General features: G+C 58.5%; 3 protein-coding genes across 11 annotated transcripts in view; 2 read left to right on the top strand and 1 right to left on the bottom strand.

Annotated features, from left to right (window-relative positions):
• SCUBE3 (signal peptide, CUB domain and EGF like domain containing 3) overlaps positions 1-4,162 on the top strand; it is a 32,417-nt gene extending 28,255 nt beyond the window's left edge. The window contains exon 23 of the mRNA XM_038162600.1: positions 132-4,162. Coding sequence (XP_038018528.1) covers positions 132-281 — 150 coding nt within the window. The 3' untranslated portion in view covers positions 282-4,162. The remainder of the gene's footprint in view (positions 1-131) is intronic.
• RPL10A (ribosomal protein L10a) lies at positions 3,953-6,726 on the bottom strand. Its single transcript, XM_038162670.1, has 6 exons — positions 6,646-6,726; positions 6,375-6,449; positions 6,198-6,278; positions 5,731-5,879; positions 4,835-5,007; positions 3,953-4,160 (listed from the first exon to the last, which is right to left on the bottom strand). The coding sequence occupies exons 1-6, from the start codon at positions 6,648-6,650 to the stop codon at positions 3,990-3,992; spliced, it is 654 nt and encodes a 217-aa protein (XP_038018598.1). The 5' UTR covers positions 6,651-6,726; the 3' UTR covers positions 3,953-3,989.
• On the top strand, positions 6,698-16,368 carry ZNF76 (zinc finger protein 76). Of its 9 annotated transcripts, none has more exons than XM_038162613.1 (15): positions 6,726-7,017; positions 8,270-8,432; positions 9,707-9,778; positions 10,798-10,875; positions 11,044-11,246; positions 11,802-11,882; positions 12,227-12,346; positions 12,586-12,661; positions 12,945-13,070; positions 13,174-13,353; positions 13,584-13,817; positions 14,145-14,272; positions 14,959-15,099; positions 15,188-15,301; positions 15,630-16,368. In XM_038162613.1, exons 1-15 carry the CDS (start codon positions 6,748-6,750, stop codon positions 15,732-15,734), a joined length of 2,091 nt encoding a protein of 696 aa, XP_038018541.1. In that variant the 5' UTR covers positions 6,726-6,747; the 3' UTR covers positions 15,735-16,368. The 9 variants fall into 9 exon arrangements, 7 of the variants coding, with proteins under 7 accessions (XP_038018541.1, XP_038018539.1, XP_038018540.1 ...); XM_038162611.1 differs by having other exon boundaries at positions 6,727-7,017; positions 9,590-9,778; XM_038162612.1 differs by lacking the exon at positions 9,707-9,778 and adding an exon at positions 9,590-9,670 and having other exon boundaries at positions 6,731-7,017.

Here is a 16,368-nt window from a genome sequence, read left to right on the forward strand (position 1 = left end):
TGTGTCACCCAGGGCTGTGGGGGATGCAGGAGCATCCTTCCTTTCGGGGATGCCTCCTGCTCTCCTTGCACTTGGGGCTCCAGGGGAGCACGGGGGGGATGCTGAACCTCCCTCTGGCTCCTTCCCTGCAGGACAAGAAGCTCATCAAAGCTTTCTTCGACGTGCTGGCTCACCCCCAGAACTACTTCAAGTACACAGAGAAGCACAAGGAGATGCTGCCCCGCTCCTTCATCAAACTCCTGCGCTCCAAAGTCTCCAGCTTCCTCCGGCCTTACAAATAGCCCCCCGCGCCCCGCCGCCCCGGGCCGCCCCGCAGCCAAGGAAACCCTCTTCTCCCTTCCTTCTCCTTTCTGATTTTTCCTTCCTCTGCCTGGCTCCGGCAGGATCGCCACTGCTCGCCCCGCAGACGTCCCCCCACGATCTCCCTGCCGCTCCCCGCAGAGCCGCGCTCCCAGCCGGGGCTCGCTCCGGTCTCAGCGGCTGAAGCTGCTCCCCTCTTCCGAAGCAGCTCCTTCGACGGTTTTAGCAAACCGAAGTAGTGGTCCTCTCGCTGTCCCGTGTCCTCCCTTTGGTTTCCTTTACGCCAGGTCTGTCCCCGTTCCCTGGTGCCACCAGCAGCCCAGGACAGTGTGGGGGGTCCCCGTCCTTGCAGCCCCCGGGGCGCTCGCCCAGGAGGCGACGCCGCGTCCGCCGCAGCTACCGGCGCCGCTTCGCAGAGGCCGGGGGAAAAGAACTGACGAAGCCGACTCGATGGAAAAGGAAATGCAAAGGAGTGATGGCAAAGGCCACCAGCGCGGCACCGTGGTGGCTCTGGCCCGCTGGAGAGCCGTGCTGGTGCTGGGAGGGAAGCGCAGCCAAGCCACGTTCCCGGAGAACAATGTCTGGCTGCACGGGAGAAAACAGGGAGCAAAGGAGAAGGACTTTCAGCCGGGTTCGATTTTTTTTCTTCCCCCCCTCCTCCAGACCCCAGACACTTGTGCCAAGAAACCAGACTTTGTTACAAGCTCTGCCAAAGAGTAACTCGGAAAAGCAAGCTTTGAGAAGAGCAGGAGTTAATGTTTGTGCACTAGGATATCCTCCTTTCTACCTTTTTCATATGTATTAAGTGCAATCATTTGAGTCTTCCTTATATTATTTAGAGGGAAGTTGTTTTTTGTTTTTTTTTTCTACTAGAAACGACAATATTTATAACTGCCTGAGAAACGAGAATGTGTGTTTGCAAGAAAACAAAAACCACCCACCCAGAGCAAGCCGGGCCCTGGGCTGCGCTGACCAGCACAATGGCATCTTCAGGCCTTTTCTGCCACGTTTGTCCCCGATAAAATCCCCTCTCTGAGGGGAGACGGTGCCTCTTCTGCTCAGTGCAATGGGGTGAGTTTTTGCAGGGAGTTGGAGGCGTCCTGGTTCATCCATGGGGGTGGAGTTGGTCCCGTCAGACTGATCTGCCACACGTTGGGTGTTGCTCCGGCCCCGTTGCGAGGGGCATCAAAACTCAGCCCCGTAACCTGCTTGTTGCAAACTGATTTGCTTCCCTGCAGGGGCTCAGGGGTGAGCCAACAGCTGCTGGGGCTGGGGGGCTGGGAGGAGAGGGGAGCTGGCCCTCCACTCAGCCCCCAACTCTCTCCCCCAGGTACAGCGATCCCCCCGGGCAGAGCCACCCTCACAGACCTGGGGGGCTTTTGTGCTTCTGAGTCCCCACAGGCATTTTTGGCCCCATCCCTGTGCTCTCACCCTGCAGGGATGCTGCGGGAGCCCCTCCCCAGGGAGTGGGGTGCAGATCCCAGGGAAGACCCATCCTGCCACCCCTTGTTTCACTGCATCTGCCTCCCCCAGACAGGCTCAGCTGGGGACAATGGCCAGGTGGACACCACCCAAATGGGTGGGTTTGTCCCCCCAGCATCTTCACGTGGACAGACAGGACTCCCAGGGACAGGCAGCTGCTACCACTGCTCACCCCTCTCCTCCTCCTCCCCAAGCCTCCCTACTTTTCCAGCCCTGACACCAGTTCTCAGCTGTCATCCTCCCACCTTCATCCCCATCTTCATCCTCTCAAAGACCTGGAGCTGCCAGGACTAAACACCATCGACCTGCCTCTAGCTCTGCCCGTGGCAGGTCCCTTCCCATCGCTGTCCCCACTTGTCCCTCACTGTCCCTTTGCCCACACCTGAGCCCAGCCCTGCTTTTAACAACCCGATTATTTATTGCTCTGCGTGTCCCACCGGCTCCATCTTTCCTGCGTCTGGGGGAAGCAGCTGCTGGTCCCCGTTTTCCCTCCTGGATCCACACTGCTGCTGCACCCCAGGAGCCTCTCCCGGGCTCTGTGAGGGGCCGAGCACTGGCACAGGGGCTGCTGAGGTTTGTCCCCAAGATGCGTCACTTGGAAAAGCCTGTCCTGATTCATCCCAGCTGTGGATTTTCCCCTCCTGCCGCCGGCTCCCAGCCTGTTTGGAAGCTCCACATCTGTGGGCTGAGCTGTTTTGTCACTCGGTCGCTGTCTGCGAGCAGCTGCTTTAATGCACAAAAGCTGCTGTAGGGATCTGGAGGGGGTTTGTGGCTCTGGGACAGCGGTGCAGGCCAGTGACCTTTGAAAGGGTCCCTTGCATTTAGACGGGGAAAAAAAAATCAGCAAAAATAAAATCGGCAGGAATGACCAACCCTGGAGTGCCACAGCCCCTCGTGCCCACCACAGTTCATTAACTTTGATTAACTCTGCCTCTCTAATGGAAGGTCACTGCCCGGCTGCCTGTGTGGGGCAGCAGGGTGTGTCCTGGCTGTCACCCGTGTCACCACAGCAGCCACCGCTGCTTCCCTGCTGTGGAAGGACGAGGCGGGCAGCACATCCTCCTGGAGCGGCCAAAGGCACCTGGGATGGTGCTTCCCCCTTCTGCTTTCACCAAACGGCTCCAAAAAGCCCCCAAAATCCCACAGAGCCACCCAGCCCCACCTCAGAGGGGGTTTGAAAGGCTGAAACCCACATCAGCCACCTCGGGGATCAAGGTTTTGAAGCAGTCAAGAAAAATTAGGGTTGTTGGGGTTTTGGTTTGTTTTTTTTTTTCATGTTGGAGTATTTATATCTGCCTTTTGCAGCGGGCCAGGACTTGCCATCTCCAGCAGAAACGATTAAAGTGATGAGCAAGATGTAGTTCATGAAGTTATTTGCACTTGATTAAAAGAAAAAAAAATTGTTATTTGAACTTTGTAAAAAAAATGTTTGCATTTTGTATTGTCTTTTTTTAATTATTAAATGGAATTTCTTGGTGTTGTGTTGATCTTTCAAAAACTGGCTCTGATGCTTATTTTAAAGGTTCCTAACAGCAGGATCCAGAGCTATTTTCATTGTTTTGTTCCCTCGGATGCTGACAAGCTTTTCCAGGGCCCAAAGTATTTTTTCTCCCCCCCAGAAGCTTAAATGCTGCACTTCCCTAAGCTCTCCAGTCCCTGCACAATGTATTTATTTATGCACATGACTTAATTTCATATTTACCCAGAACATGGAGTTAGACAGCCTGGCTCAGAGGGAAGAGGGAATGGGAAACACCCTCTACACCTCAGCCCCAAGCCCCGTGCTGGGCTGCAGCTCTGTCCTTCGGCACCCCTGCACTCACAGACCATGCTCGAGTCCTCAGGAGCTGCACCTGGGCAGGTGAGGGGCATCTGCATTCAAACTCCTGCTGCCCCTCACCAGCCCTCCCAGAGCAGGGCTGAGCTCTGCACCAGGTAAGGGTCCCCTCTGTGGGCAGGGGGATCTGGGGGTCACAGCCCAGCTGCTGAAGCTGCTGGGACACCTCTGCTCTGGGGGAGAGCGGGGTCCTTCCCCCTCCCTCTCTGAGTGCAGGGGGGATGAGGCTCCCTCTTGGAATTCATCTCTCAACACAGCCTTCCCCAGGGGGACGTGAGCAGCTCCTGGGCAAACGGTCCCCGAGGAGCTCTGGAGGAACAGAACCACTCAAGCTCTGGGTGTCTGCAGAGTTTATTGCTGCCCCCACCCCTCAGTAGAGGCGCTGGGGTTTCCCCATGGTGCTCTTGATGTACAGAGCTCGCACGTTCTGCCAGTTCTTCTTCAGCAGGGACACCAGGAAGTTGATGGCCAGGTGGATGTTGTAGACGAGCTCATCCTCTGTCATCTTCACGTGACCCACGGCCACAGCCAGACACAGCACCTGGGGACAGACACGGGTACAGCTTTCACAGGCAGAGCCGAGAGCTGCCCCGCTCATCAGCGTGCTGGGCTGTCCACGGGCTGTCCATGCCCACACCAGCTTCAGGTTCTGCCCCCGGGGCCAGCCCCCAGCCCTCTCTGCACGGTGGCAGGGACCGAGCCTCCTCCCTGAGCAGCCTGGAAGTCAACGCTCCCCACAGGCTGGAGGCAGAAGGATTTATGAGCCAAGTGTCAGGACATCACCAGCTCAGCTATTTTAAATGCTCAAGCATTTAAACGCTCACATCTGCTGCGCCCTCAGGATCCCCACAGAGCTGCTCCCAAGTTCACTTGGACAGTGTCAAGTCCCAAATTCACCCCCAGCAAAGCCCCACTCATGCTCAGCCCCCCAGGGACACACCTGGCCAGGTCCCACCCCATGAGCAGCATTAATCCCACTGGACTGTGCCCAGCACTGGAGCATCCAACCATCTCCCCATCATTTGCTCCAAGATCCATCGACCACAGTTAAGTTATTCCTCCTTTCTGGCTGGCCATGAACACTCTGGGTACATTTCTCTTTGCTGGAGGAAACCAAACACAGCTTCAGGAACACTCGAGGGACACCTACAGCCCAAGCCAGAGATGGCAGAGACACAAACAACCCCCAGGTACACAACTGAAGCCGTGCTTTACCTTCTTCATCTGAAACTTGATGGTCGATTTGACCTCATCCACCTTGGCCACCAGGTTCTCGTTGTGGGTGAGCAGGGAAGGGAATTTCCCAGCTTTGTTCAGGCCCGGGCCCAGGATTCGAGGGATTTGCTTGATCAAGGACTCGGAAGCCAGGAAGGCATCGTACTTCTTAGCTGCAAGGAGACACCCAGGGAGCTAAGGATGGACCCAGCTGAGAGTATGTGATTCCCCCCTGCAGACAATTCCAGCATTCCCTGGGTCCCACCAGAACTGGAGCTGGTTTTGCCAAGAATCTCTGAGGAATACCTGCCACAGCAGCCAGGCCCCAGCCCCACTCAACACACGGACTCCAAATCCTGTTCCCTGAAAGAACTGTCCTTTGCTGACCCCAGGTGACACTGAGCTCCAAGCTCTGCCACAGTCTGTGCACAGCAGGATGAATGGGACAGAGGATCCATCTAGGAGAGGCTTAGCCAAGCCTGTCCTACCCCAACAGCTCACGGTTCCATGGCTCATTACGGACTGAGGGGCAACCTCCTGCCTGCCTGAGCAGTGCACCAGAGCCACTCTGGAGCTCCCAGCAAGGGAAGGATTTTCTCTCTGACCAAGAGACAATGAGTGCATTTCCTTCTGTTCACACAAGAACTGCAAGACTAAAGCACACTCTTGCCTTTAGTGTTTCCTGGCTTTTGCTGCCCTCCAGCTCCCCAACCAGGAAACTGAGGGAGGGAAAATGTTGACAAGGACATTTTCTGTGTCTCTCCCTTCCTTGGACAACCAGGCCCATTCCTGCAGTACTGTCAGACCTGCACTGAAACAGCCTGCTGGCTTTTCTGCTCTGCAACTCACCGTGACATGCAGATCTGAGCATAAAGAAAAGCCTTCTGGACACTCACCCAGCTTCTTCACCAGCTTCTTGTTTTTGTTCAGCTTCTTCAGAGCTTCTATGTCCATGTGAGGGATGTCAACTGCTTTGGCCTCATCGCAGTGCTGCTGGTCCCCAAGCAGACAGACAGAGAATTTGGGCCGTGGCGTCGACTTCAGCCTGGGGAGGGAAGGAAGGAAGGAAGGAAGGTCCGAGTTAGAGAGCGGCCAGCCCCACCCGCGTGTGCACGGAGCCAGCACGGAGACACCTTACCGCAGCTCGGGGCATCCTGCACGGCCGCTCACCTGCCGTCCCCAGCAGGCCGGTGGGGACAGCCCGGGGGCTGCCGCACCTTCCCTTTATGTTTTAAGACCCAGGGTGGGGGTCCGTCCAGCCGCCCCCGGCCGCGCTGGACTCCCCAAGCGGTTCGGCGCCGCGGCGGCCCCGAGCGGGACCGGGCGGGGCCGAAGGCTGGGTAGGAGCGAGAGGATGGCGAACCTGACGGTACCGGAGAAGCGCTTGTCCTTCTGCGGGTCGTAGTTCTTGAGGCTGATCTGCAGCTCCACGGTCTCCACGAACCTGCGGGAGGCACCGGGTGAGGCCTGGCCGGGCACGGGGGGGGAAGGCCGAGGCCGGGGGTGACACCACCGGTCCCGCCGCGCCGGCGGCTCTTACTTGCGCTTCTTGGCACGGCTGCCGTGCAGCACCTCCTTCACCGCCTCGTACAGGGTGTCCCGGGACACTTTGCTGCTGCGGGGGGAAACGGCAGCGCGGGCTCAGAGCCGGCCCCGCCCGGGACGCGGCCCCGAGCCCGCCCCGGTTCCCTGCGCGTTCCCCCCCCGCGATCGACCGCGAGGATCGCGCCTCGCCGGCCGCCCGGACGGCCCCGCGGCCCCCACAGGGCGCGGATGGCGGCGGATGGCGGCGGACACCGAGCGGCACCCACCTCATGGCTGCGGCTGCTCGGGGCGAAGGGGCGGACGCGGCTCCGGCGGGCTATATATTGCGGGGAGATCTCGCGAGACCGGAGCGCGCGGGGCGCGCCGCCATGTTGGGGGCGGCGGGGAGCGGCAGCGCGGGGCCGCCATGCGGGGAGGGGCGCGGGGAGCCCGCCGGGAGCCCGCCCGCATCTCCTCCCTTGTTAAATGAACAACCGGGGGCTCTTTGCCCTCTGTCCCGGACGACCGGGACAGGAGGTCCCGCATCGTTTCACAGTGTGTCCCAGGGGTCCCGGGCTGGCCACAGCGGCCACCGGGAAGGAGCTGCCGGTTCAGGCTGGGCGCGGGCGGCAGCACTGTCCGTCCCGGCCACGGGGCAGGTACCGGCGGCAGCCCCGGCCAGGGCAAACCGGAGCCTCGTGGCTTCAGCGCTGGCACCCGGTCGCGCTCCCGGGTACCGGCCGCTGGGCGGCGCGCGCGGCCCGGCCGGGCCCGCCCCGGAACCTGCATGGCGGGCGGGGGCGGCCGCGCGCGGGCGGGAGCGGCGGCGCGGTGCGGGTTCCGGGCCGGGCGGGGCCGGGCGCGGTGCGGGTTCCGGGGCGGGCGGGGCCGGGCGCGGTGCGGGTTCCGGGCCGGGCGGGGCCGGGCGCGGTGCGGGTTCCGGGGCGGGCGGGGCCGGGCGCGGTGCGGGTTCCGGGCCGGGCGGGGCCGGGCGCGGTGCGGGTTCCGGGCCGGGCGGGGCCGGGCGCGGTGCACGTCGGGCCGGCGGCGGACCCGGGCCCGGCGGGTCGCTCAGGTCGGTGTGGGGGATGGCGGGCGGCGATGGCGGCCGGGCCCGGAGCCGCCTCAGCCCCCCCGGTGCCGCGCGGGGGGAGCCCCCCGTGTCCCCGCCCCGCCCCGCCGCCCTCGCAGCCCGTGCCGCGGGTTCCCCGGTGTGTCGGGGGCACGGCGGTGCGAGGGCCGCGGCAGCAGCCCCGGGGAGCGCAGGAGCCTCCGGCGGCGGCGGGGGCGCGGGGCCAGGCGGCACCGAGCGGCGGCGGGCACGGACGGGGCGGTTTGCCTCGCTGCTGGAAATGAAACTATCAAAGATGTGGCTGTCAGCGGTGCTCAGGAAGAAGGCGAGATGAGCTATCAGCAGAGAGTCCCTTTGGCGAAGTGTTCTTGTGGGGGTGTGCAGGCTTTAGCATCATTTGCTTAGAGCCTGGAATTCTGTCCCTCGGAAGGCTGGGAATTAATCAGGAAAGGGAGGAGAGAAGGAGGAATGAAGCTCATCACCCCTGTCTCCTGCAGCACAGGACGTGCTCAGCCTGTAGGTTCAGGATTTAAAGTACCTGCAAACCCTGCAGATCGTTTGGAGGACGGGAAGGGCTGGAATGTGACATGTCTCTAAGAGTCTGTCAGTTCAGTTCACTGGCGTGATAAGCTTTATTTCATATTTGGCTGTGGGACAGATTCTTATCCCTGCCTGCCTTTAGTGTGGGAAGGATGCGACGTTGTCCATCTTAATCCTTTATAACCTCAAAAGTCTTTAGAGGCCATTCAAGCCTTTCCTAGCGTGCAAGAGTGGAGACACTAAAGGAGGAGGAGAAACTCAGGGCAGAAATTGAAATGGAATTGTTCTTTTTACTTAAGGCTCGCAGCAAAGACGCCGATCCCGTGTCCCACAGGGCCCTGGCTCCGGGCCCCCGTGCTGCCAGGCAGGATCCATGTGTGGGGATCAGGATGGAGAGCCTGGGGCTGCCAGCAGTGACCCTTGGGGATGGCACCACAGCCTACCTGCAGCAGGCTGCCAGAGGTAACAGAGCCTCGGGCTGTCGGGGCTGAGAGGCTCCTCCTGGCTCTGAAATCAGAGTCAGGGTCACCCAAAGTGCCCCTCACGGCGTGAGAGCTGCCACACGTGCAGCTGGCGACTGTTGGATTTGCAGTCTGATGTAAAATAAAATACAAATCAAACACGCCTCTGGTTTGGAAACGAAGCTGCGGAGATGGGAGAGCTGTTGCTGTGGAAAGCAAAGCTGCTGTCCGTGCTAGAAGAGCCCCGTTCCTCACAGCCTTGCTGTGGACAGGGAGCTGTTGCTGTGGCCTGCAGGGCTCTGCTCCACCCAGACTTCCCCTGGGCTGAGCAGGTGGTTTTGCATCACGGCTGTGCACAGGGTTTGGTTCACAGCAGTGCTTTTCCCACTCAAAGAGGTGCCAAATTCCACACCTGCCCTTACCCTGGTGTTGGTGGGGTGCCCCTTTCTCCACCACCCACTGCTCCCAGGAAGAGGAGCACGCTGTTCCCCAGCCTGCAGAACAGGATGGAGGAGTTGTGCAGCTCCCTGTCCTGGGGGCTGCTCTCCTGCTTTATTTTCTGTGCAAACTCCCTGCAAGTTTATTACACACGTGGAGCTGGGCTGTCTTGGAAGCACCAGGTTGTGTGGCCTCCTCTCAAACCTCATGCTCCAGGTGAAACCAACCTGGGTTCTCCATGTTCAGTGGGATGGAGCAGTGTCCTCTCTGCACCAAATCTTGGCTAACTCAGTCATGATCACAGCTTTGCAGAGTCAGGTTTGGCAGAGCTGACCTCTACAGCCCAACACTGGCAGCATTTTAGGCCCCTTTGGGTGCTGTAATTGTTTCCTAGCAGTTGATCCTCTGGCAGAGTAGTAGATAAATCTCCCAGCACTTACTGATGCTGCTCAGCACACCCAGTTGATTTTTTTCTTCCAACACGAGTGTAATTGCTTTCTCTGTGTGCTCTGTCACTCCTTGGCACCAGGAGCTGTGAGGGGCAGCGATACCTGAGGGTCTTTGTCATGTGTCCTCTCCAGACAAGGGCAATGCCAGCATTTCTGGGAGGTGAAGTGTGTCTGTGGGACAAAGCTGATCCGTAGCAGCCTGGAAGTGACAGTTTCTGTCTCTGTGGGACAGAGGGGCTCAGCAGCTGATGGTATGTTTTAACTGTTCCAGGTGAGAAGCTGATTGAAGGGCAAGTCATTGAACTTGAAGATGGGACCACAGCTTATATCCATCAGGTGACAGTTCAGAAAGGTGAGGAGCACACATTGTCCTCTTTCTGTTTGGAAGGACATGGTGCACGTGGCTGCAGCTCTCAGTGCTCCAGCATTTGGGCTCCTCTGTCACTTCCAGCTCTCAAAAGTGAGCATAAGGTTTCTGTTGGGGTTTTCTTTCTTGTGGTTTTGAGGCCGAGTGAACAAGGACATTGCCTGCAAAGTCGTTAGCAGTCTGATGAGAAGGTGAATTTGGTGGAGGTGGAGACAAATGTTAAAGTGACATTTCACCCGTGGGCTCTCCCTGCTGTCATACCACAAGCCCGGTGAGCTGTGTGTGTGCTGCAGCCACACAGCACACACAGAGCCTGTTTCATGTGGGAGCAGTTGGGCAGGAATTTCCTCTGAACTCTGAGATAACAGATTACTGCTGGCATAGGTGGTGGTGGTGGGAGAGGTCGTGTGGGGATTGCTGGGAACAATGCCACCATGGCCATTGACCCACCAGCCACCATCATCTCTGGAATTAGGTGACATTAGTCTGAGAGGTGTTGGGAGCCCAGTTCATGTGGCAGGCACCAGAGGGGCACGGAGGAATCATCCTTGGCCATGCTAAGATGCCAAGTGCAGGTAGAAAGAGCTCTGCTACTTTGGGCAGTCCTTCCTTGATGCTCCCCAGCTCCTCGTATGCCACCTGCCTCTTCTGTTCTCCAAAGGCTGCTTCAAAGGGATGTTTTAGAGCTGACTGTGCCCTTTTCCCCCTGCACCCTCTTCCCTGCCTTCACATGCACAGTGAGAGGGGTTCTCCTCACCCCTGCTTCCCCTCTCATGGGCTGTTTGTGTTCTCCTTCACACACCCCCGTGCCAGAGCCATCCTTCTTGATTGTATCCCCTTCTTGTTGGGATATAATCGGGCACTGTGAACCTGGTGAGACACTGCATCACTCCTCTGAGCAAAGGAAGAGGCAAATCTGTGCATGAAGCCTTGAAAACCTCATCATTCACATCAGAAGGGCTCAGATGGTGTCCTAAAACCTACAGCTGTGGGAGCCTTTCAGGGCAAGCAGGCAGCCCTGTGTCCCCTCCTGCCTGGCAGCCTCAACTGCCACAGCATTCCCTGTGCTGAGTCCTCCAGGAAGGTGTGTGGATGTTCTTCTTTTCTTCTAGAGGCTGTGGCTTTTGAAGATGGGCAGCCAGTGGTGCTGGAGGATGGCAGCATGGCCTTCATACACAGCACAGCCAAAGGTAAAGCACTCCCTGCTCTTTCCCTGGCAGCTGGAGGGAAGCTGCTGGAATGTCTCAGATTTCCAAGGCTAGGGAGATGAAGCACTTTTTTCCTGCCTCACACTGAGCTTTTTTCTTTTTTTCAGCTGTATGTTTTTCAGCTCTTTACCTGAACGCTTCCTCTTGCAGAGAGTTACGAGCCCGGCACATTGCAGGCTGTCCAGCTGGAGGATGGCTCCACTGCCTACCTCCACCGTCCTGTCATCGTGGCACCTGGCAGCACCATCCTGCAAGTGCAGGCAGGAACTGGGCTCCAGGGCTTGGCTGGGGAGGAGGAAGATGATGGCCTTGATGTGGCCACCATTAATGCATTGCAGCAGTATGGCAGGAAGGTGAGGGCACGGCATCTTGGCCTGAGTTTGTGCCCTCCCTACAGCAGTGCTTGTGTGCTTCTGTGTGTCAGCAGTGCCAGCTTTGAGAGAAGCAGCTGGCCAGTGTGAGTGCCACTGCTGAGGGGTGCCTGGAGCTGGGGACACAGAACGGGGCTGTTTGGTGCCGTGGGGTGCTGGGCCTGCCACCCTTCCCCTGCTGCAGGCTCGGGTTTGGGGAGGGAGGAGAGCTGCTGGGATAGAGCCTTTGGTGTGCCAGCAGTGGCTAAGCCACGGCCACTGTCCCCACGGTGACAAAGGCCTCAAAACCAAAGCAGCTTCAGATCCTGATGTGCTGTCACTGCAGTGTCCAGCCTCAGTATCCCATCTCCAGAGGCTGTGGAGCAGGGGCTGCCAGGAGAGTGCTGGCAGTGCTGAGCTGGGCACAGAGCTTCCTGCTGTGGCAGGCCCAGCCCCTGCTCTCTGGGGAAGGGTGGGGTGGCACTGTGGCTGTCACTGCCTTCCTGCTCAGCGCTGCACAGGGACACACAAACAGTGCCTGTGCTTCTTCACTCACAGGGGTCTGATGAGGAAGAGGAGGGAGTGACAGACACCTGCCACGTGAAGAGTAAAGACTCCAGCAACATTTCTTCTTCCCAGGTCTGAATTTTTCAGTGACTGGAACTAGGCCGAACTCCTCTTTGCCAGTAATTATAAAAATGTTGTGGCTTCTCTGCCGAGTTAGCAAATACTAACTGCACATACTTCAAATGAGCTGAGAAAGGGAGTTTGGTGTCTGAGAACCCCCTGGGAGCTGGGAGGTGGGAGGGGGAAATGCAGGTTCCTAGAGCCCTGTCACCTGGGCTTCACCATGCGGTTTGTAGGAACATGTTTTTGGAAGATAACTGCAGGAGTGCATATGTATGGCAAGGAGGGAGATATTTGTGTGGGCTTGGTGAAGCTGTGGTGGCTTGCTGGATTGATTCCAGTACTTGTCCCAGCAGGATTTGCAGGAGGAGGAGGAGGTGCAAAGCCACAGGAGGGGGCAGCAGGTCGGCAGCAGAGCTTTCCGCTGTGGGTACAAAGGCTGCGGCCGCCTCTACACCACTGCCCACCACCTCAAGGTAAAGCAGGTGACACGGCAGTGTGCAGGCCAGACCAGTCCAGGTTACACTGCCCGAGCAGAATGCTCTGTTGTGTGCAGCTGAGCTACATGCTGAGCTCCCTGAGAGACCCAGATGTGTCAGTTGGCCAAGGTGAAATCCAACAGGGAACTTTAAATTCTCTCCACCAGCATTTTTCCACACTTTTCCTTCTTCCTTTCCTTGGACCTCATTTTAGGGACCCGTTCTTTCTTGTCCAGGTGCATGAACGTGCTCACACAGGTGACCGGCCATACACGTGTGACTTCCCAAGCTGTGGGAAAGCATTTGCCACAGGTAACAAATTTCTGTTTTGAGCAGATTTCATTTTCTGACCAACCCAGTAGAGCACAATATCCAGAACATCTAAAGCAAGGGAATCACAGCATGGGACTTCATTGATTGTGGGCAGATAATGGAGAATCAGGGTTGGAAGTGGTGTTGGGGTTGGTTATTTCTTCCCTTTCAAGCTTTGCAGACACAACACAGACCCTGAGGTAAATGGACTGAGGGGTGGTACTCAGCTTCTCATGGTGTTTCCTTCTCATTCCAAAATTAGTTGTGGTCTTGTCCTGGACAGGGTACGGTCTGAAGAGCCACGTGAGAACACACACAGGTGAGAAACCCTACAAGTGTCCAGAAGACATGTGTAGCAAAGCCTTCAAAACCTCCGGGGACCTGCAGAAACACATCCGCACGCACACAGGTGAGGAGCACGAGGGGAGAACTGCACAGGGGACAAGCCAGCGAAAGGGACTCCGGGTGGCTGCAGGGTGGCAGGTGTCACCCACAGCGCTCTGTCCATGCAGGTGAGCGTCCCTTCAAGTGCCCCTTCGTGGGCTGTGGCCGCTCCTTTACCACGTCCAACATCCGCAAGGTTCACATCCGGACGCACACGGGCGAGCGGCCCTACACGTGCGCGGAGCCCGGCTGCGGCAGGGGCTTCACCAGCGCCACCAACTACAAGAACCACATGAGGATCCACACAGGTAGGAGGGAGCCAGCAGCAGGGACATTGGTGGGGCTGGAATGGGCATTTCCAGGCTGAACGTGGCAGGGGTGGATCTGGGAGTGGCCAGGGAGTTGGAGGTAATAGTGGGAATTGCTTCATTGGATTGATTGTTGTTCCAGCAGTCTGCCTCCAGCTGTTTGCTCTGGTGGAGAATCCCTCCCCAGGGCACGAGGAGGGTGAAGCTCAGCTCTGTGGCCTCTGCCCTAGGAGAGAAGCCATACCTGTGCACCGTGCCTGGCTGTGGGAAGCGCTTCACAGAGTACTCCAGCCTGTACAAGCACCACGTGGTGCACACGCACTGCAAGCCCTACTCGTGCAGCAGCTGTGGCAAGACCTACCGGCAGACCTCCACGCTGGCCATGCACAAGCGCAGCAGCCACGGCGAGCTGGAGGCCACCGAGGAGAGCGAGCAGGCCCTCTACGAGCGACAGCAGCTGCAGGGTGAGCAGCCACTCCCCCATCAAGGTGTGACAAAGGAGAGGGAGGTGACAGCAAGAGCAGACACGCCCCTCTCAGACCCACATATGAGCCGTGGCTGCTTGCTTCCCCATCCAAGCCAGACCTGTTGGAAGGTCCAATAGGTTGGGAACGGGCCCCTGCCCATTCTGTGCTACAGGGAGAGGTAAAGGTCCTTCTTGCCAGGCCACCACTGATGTCATCATGGTCTTGTGCTCTTCTGTGCTAGCCCTTGAGACCACAGGCAGGTCCAGAGGCCAGGCATGTGCTTTTGCTCTCTGATAATGCTGCTCTTCCCCTTCTCCGATCCAGCTGCTGCAGCTGCTGACAGAGGCTCTCCACTGAAGAGTCAGCATATTGCTTTCCTGTCAGAGATGGATGAAGAAGAAGATGCTGTGCCTACACAAGTCTCACTTATCTCTCAGGATGGGACAGAGCAGGTATGGGCACAGACAGCCTCCAGCATGTCAGGGACAGCAGTTATTTTCTGAAGTGAGATTCTGCCTCTACTCAGCCAGGATGTTCTTTGCAGAGTCTTTTTTCAGCATTTTTTTCAGACCTTGGAGCTTCTTGGGCTCTTCCTGCCCTGAGGGCTCCCTGCTGCAGTGTTGGTTTGGGGGTCTCTGGTCCCAGTGCCCCCCTTGCTGATGGGGTTTTGGGTGTTCCATGGGGTGACTGGCAGCCCTTGGCTCCCTGCAGCTCCCCAGCTCTGCTGACCCAGGCTGGATTTGGAGATGTTTTGTCATCACTTGTATACAGCAGTGCTTTTCTTGTACTTCCCTCCTCCAGCTGCCCCTGTGCTGACTGGAAAAAACTTCTTCTGTGGCACGGGGCAAGGGAAACAGCTGCCAGCAGTGACCTGTTTCCTCTTGGCCTGAGATGCTCCTGCTGCTGCCGTGCACAAAGCTGTCCCCATCCAGGCTTGAGACAAAAGGCTGAAGGGGGAGGGCTGAAGACCCAAGCTCTGAGTTCTCTGTCATCAATTTTATCCCTGGTGCTGGGCGAAGTCCTTGGAGCTCTCTGTGCCTTGAGCCTTGCAGAGAGGCTGTTTCCTCCTTGCCCAGACCAATGCATTGCTAAACTTGGGGGTTGCCTAAGGCTCCCTGACCTCTGCTGTCCTCCCCAGGTCAGTCTGTCTCAGGAGGAGCTGCAGGCCCTGGGCAGTGCCATCGGCGTGGTGACGCAGAGCGGGGTCCTCGCCGTGCCCGAGGGAGGTGACGCTGGGGCCACGACTGCGGCCAGCACCCACGGCACCAAGGCACAGGAGGTACAGACAAAGCTGGGACTGCCCCTGCTTCCTCTGCTGGAAGAGAGCTGCATTTTCCTTTAAAACACCATTAACTCACCTTTTCCAGGTGACCATAGTCGCTTCTGGGGCAGTGGTGTCAGAGGAGTCGGACATCGCCCCGCTCTGTCATCAGCAGGTGGCATTGCTGGCCACCTCCCATGGCACCCACATTGCTGTGCAGGTACCACATGGCTCTTGCCACTGTCCCCTTCAGTCCTGGCCACCCACTGCCTGCCCTCTGGCCCTGCTGCTTTGCTGCTTGCCCAGGGGGCTTGCTCCTTAATTCTCAGAGGCCCTGTGTGCAGAGGACAACAGGGACATCCTGCTGGGACTGCAGAATGCTCCTCTGTAAACAGCTCTTCTGCATCTCAGCCCTTCTGCATCTCAGCCCTGTCTGCCCTTCTGCTTCACACCCGTGCCACCCACCCGTGCCACCCCTCTGTCCTGCTGGGAGCCACCCTGAGCTGCCTTTCAGGGGTTCACTCTCTCTCTCCCCCTTCCCTCCCCAGCTGGAAGAGCAGCAGAGCCTGGAGGACGCCCTCAGCATGGCCACAGCAGTCATCCACTACGAGCCAGTGCCACCTGACACAGCCCTGCCCGAGAAGGGGAGCTGAGGCCAGCGGAGCGCCGGGGCAGGGGAGTGGCAGCCCCAGCAGGGGAGGCAGGGGAGTGGCAGCCCCAGCAGGGGAGTGGCAGCCCCAGCAGGGTAGTGGCAGCCCCTGGCTGCGTGCGCCGGGGTGCCGGGGCAGGGACAGAGTCTGAGCCAGTGCCAGCGTGTGCCCTGTGCCAGCAGGGACGCTGACGGGGCACAGGGCTGCGGGGGTGACCCTGTCTGAGGGGCTCTTCCCTCCGGGGAGGGAGGGCAGATACACTGGGCTGCTGCCTGCTCCTGGGCTCTGAGCAGCAGCCCTCTCTTCAGGGCCGCTTCCTGCCCTCTCCCTCTAGGAATGGTGCAGCAGCTCCCCTTTCTTGCCCACCCCTCCAGCTCAGGGCCAAGTGGGCAGCACATGCACAAAGCAATAAAGGCCCATCAGAGCAAGCCCAGGCTGTCCTGAGCTCGGTGTGGAGGGTGAGCAGTTCCTGCCATCGGAGCCAGCACTGGGATGGTTCCAACAGCAGTTCTCCCATCTCTTTGTCCCAATTCCTTTCAAACAGGGCTTCCGTGGCAGATTCCTTGGCTGTGGAGCAGAGCAGCCAGCACTTGCCAGGAGCTGAGCTAGACCTGGATGTAAATGCTGAGTTGAAATA

The sequence above is a fragment of the Motacilla alba genome, chromosome 26, assembly GCF_015832195.1.
Source record: "Motacilla alba alba isolate MOTALB_02 chromosome 26, Motacilla_alba_V1.0_pri, whole genome shotgun sequence".
Lineage (NCBI taxonomy): Eukaryota > Metazoa > Chordata > Aves > Passeriformes > Motacillidae > Motacilla > Motacilla alba.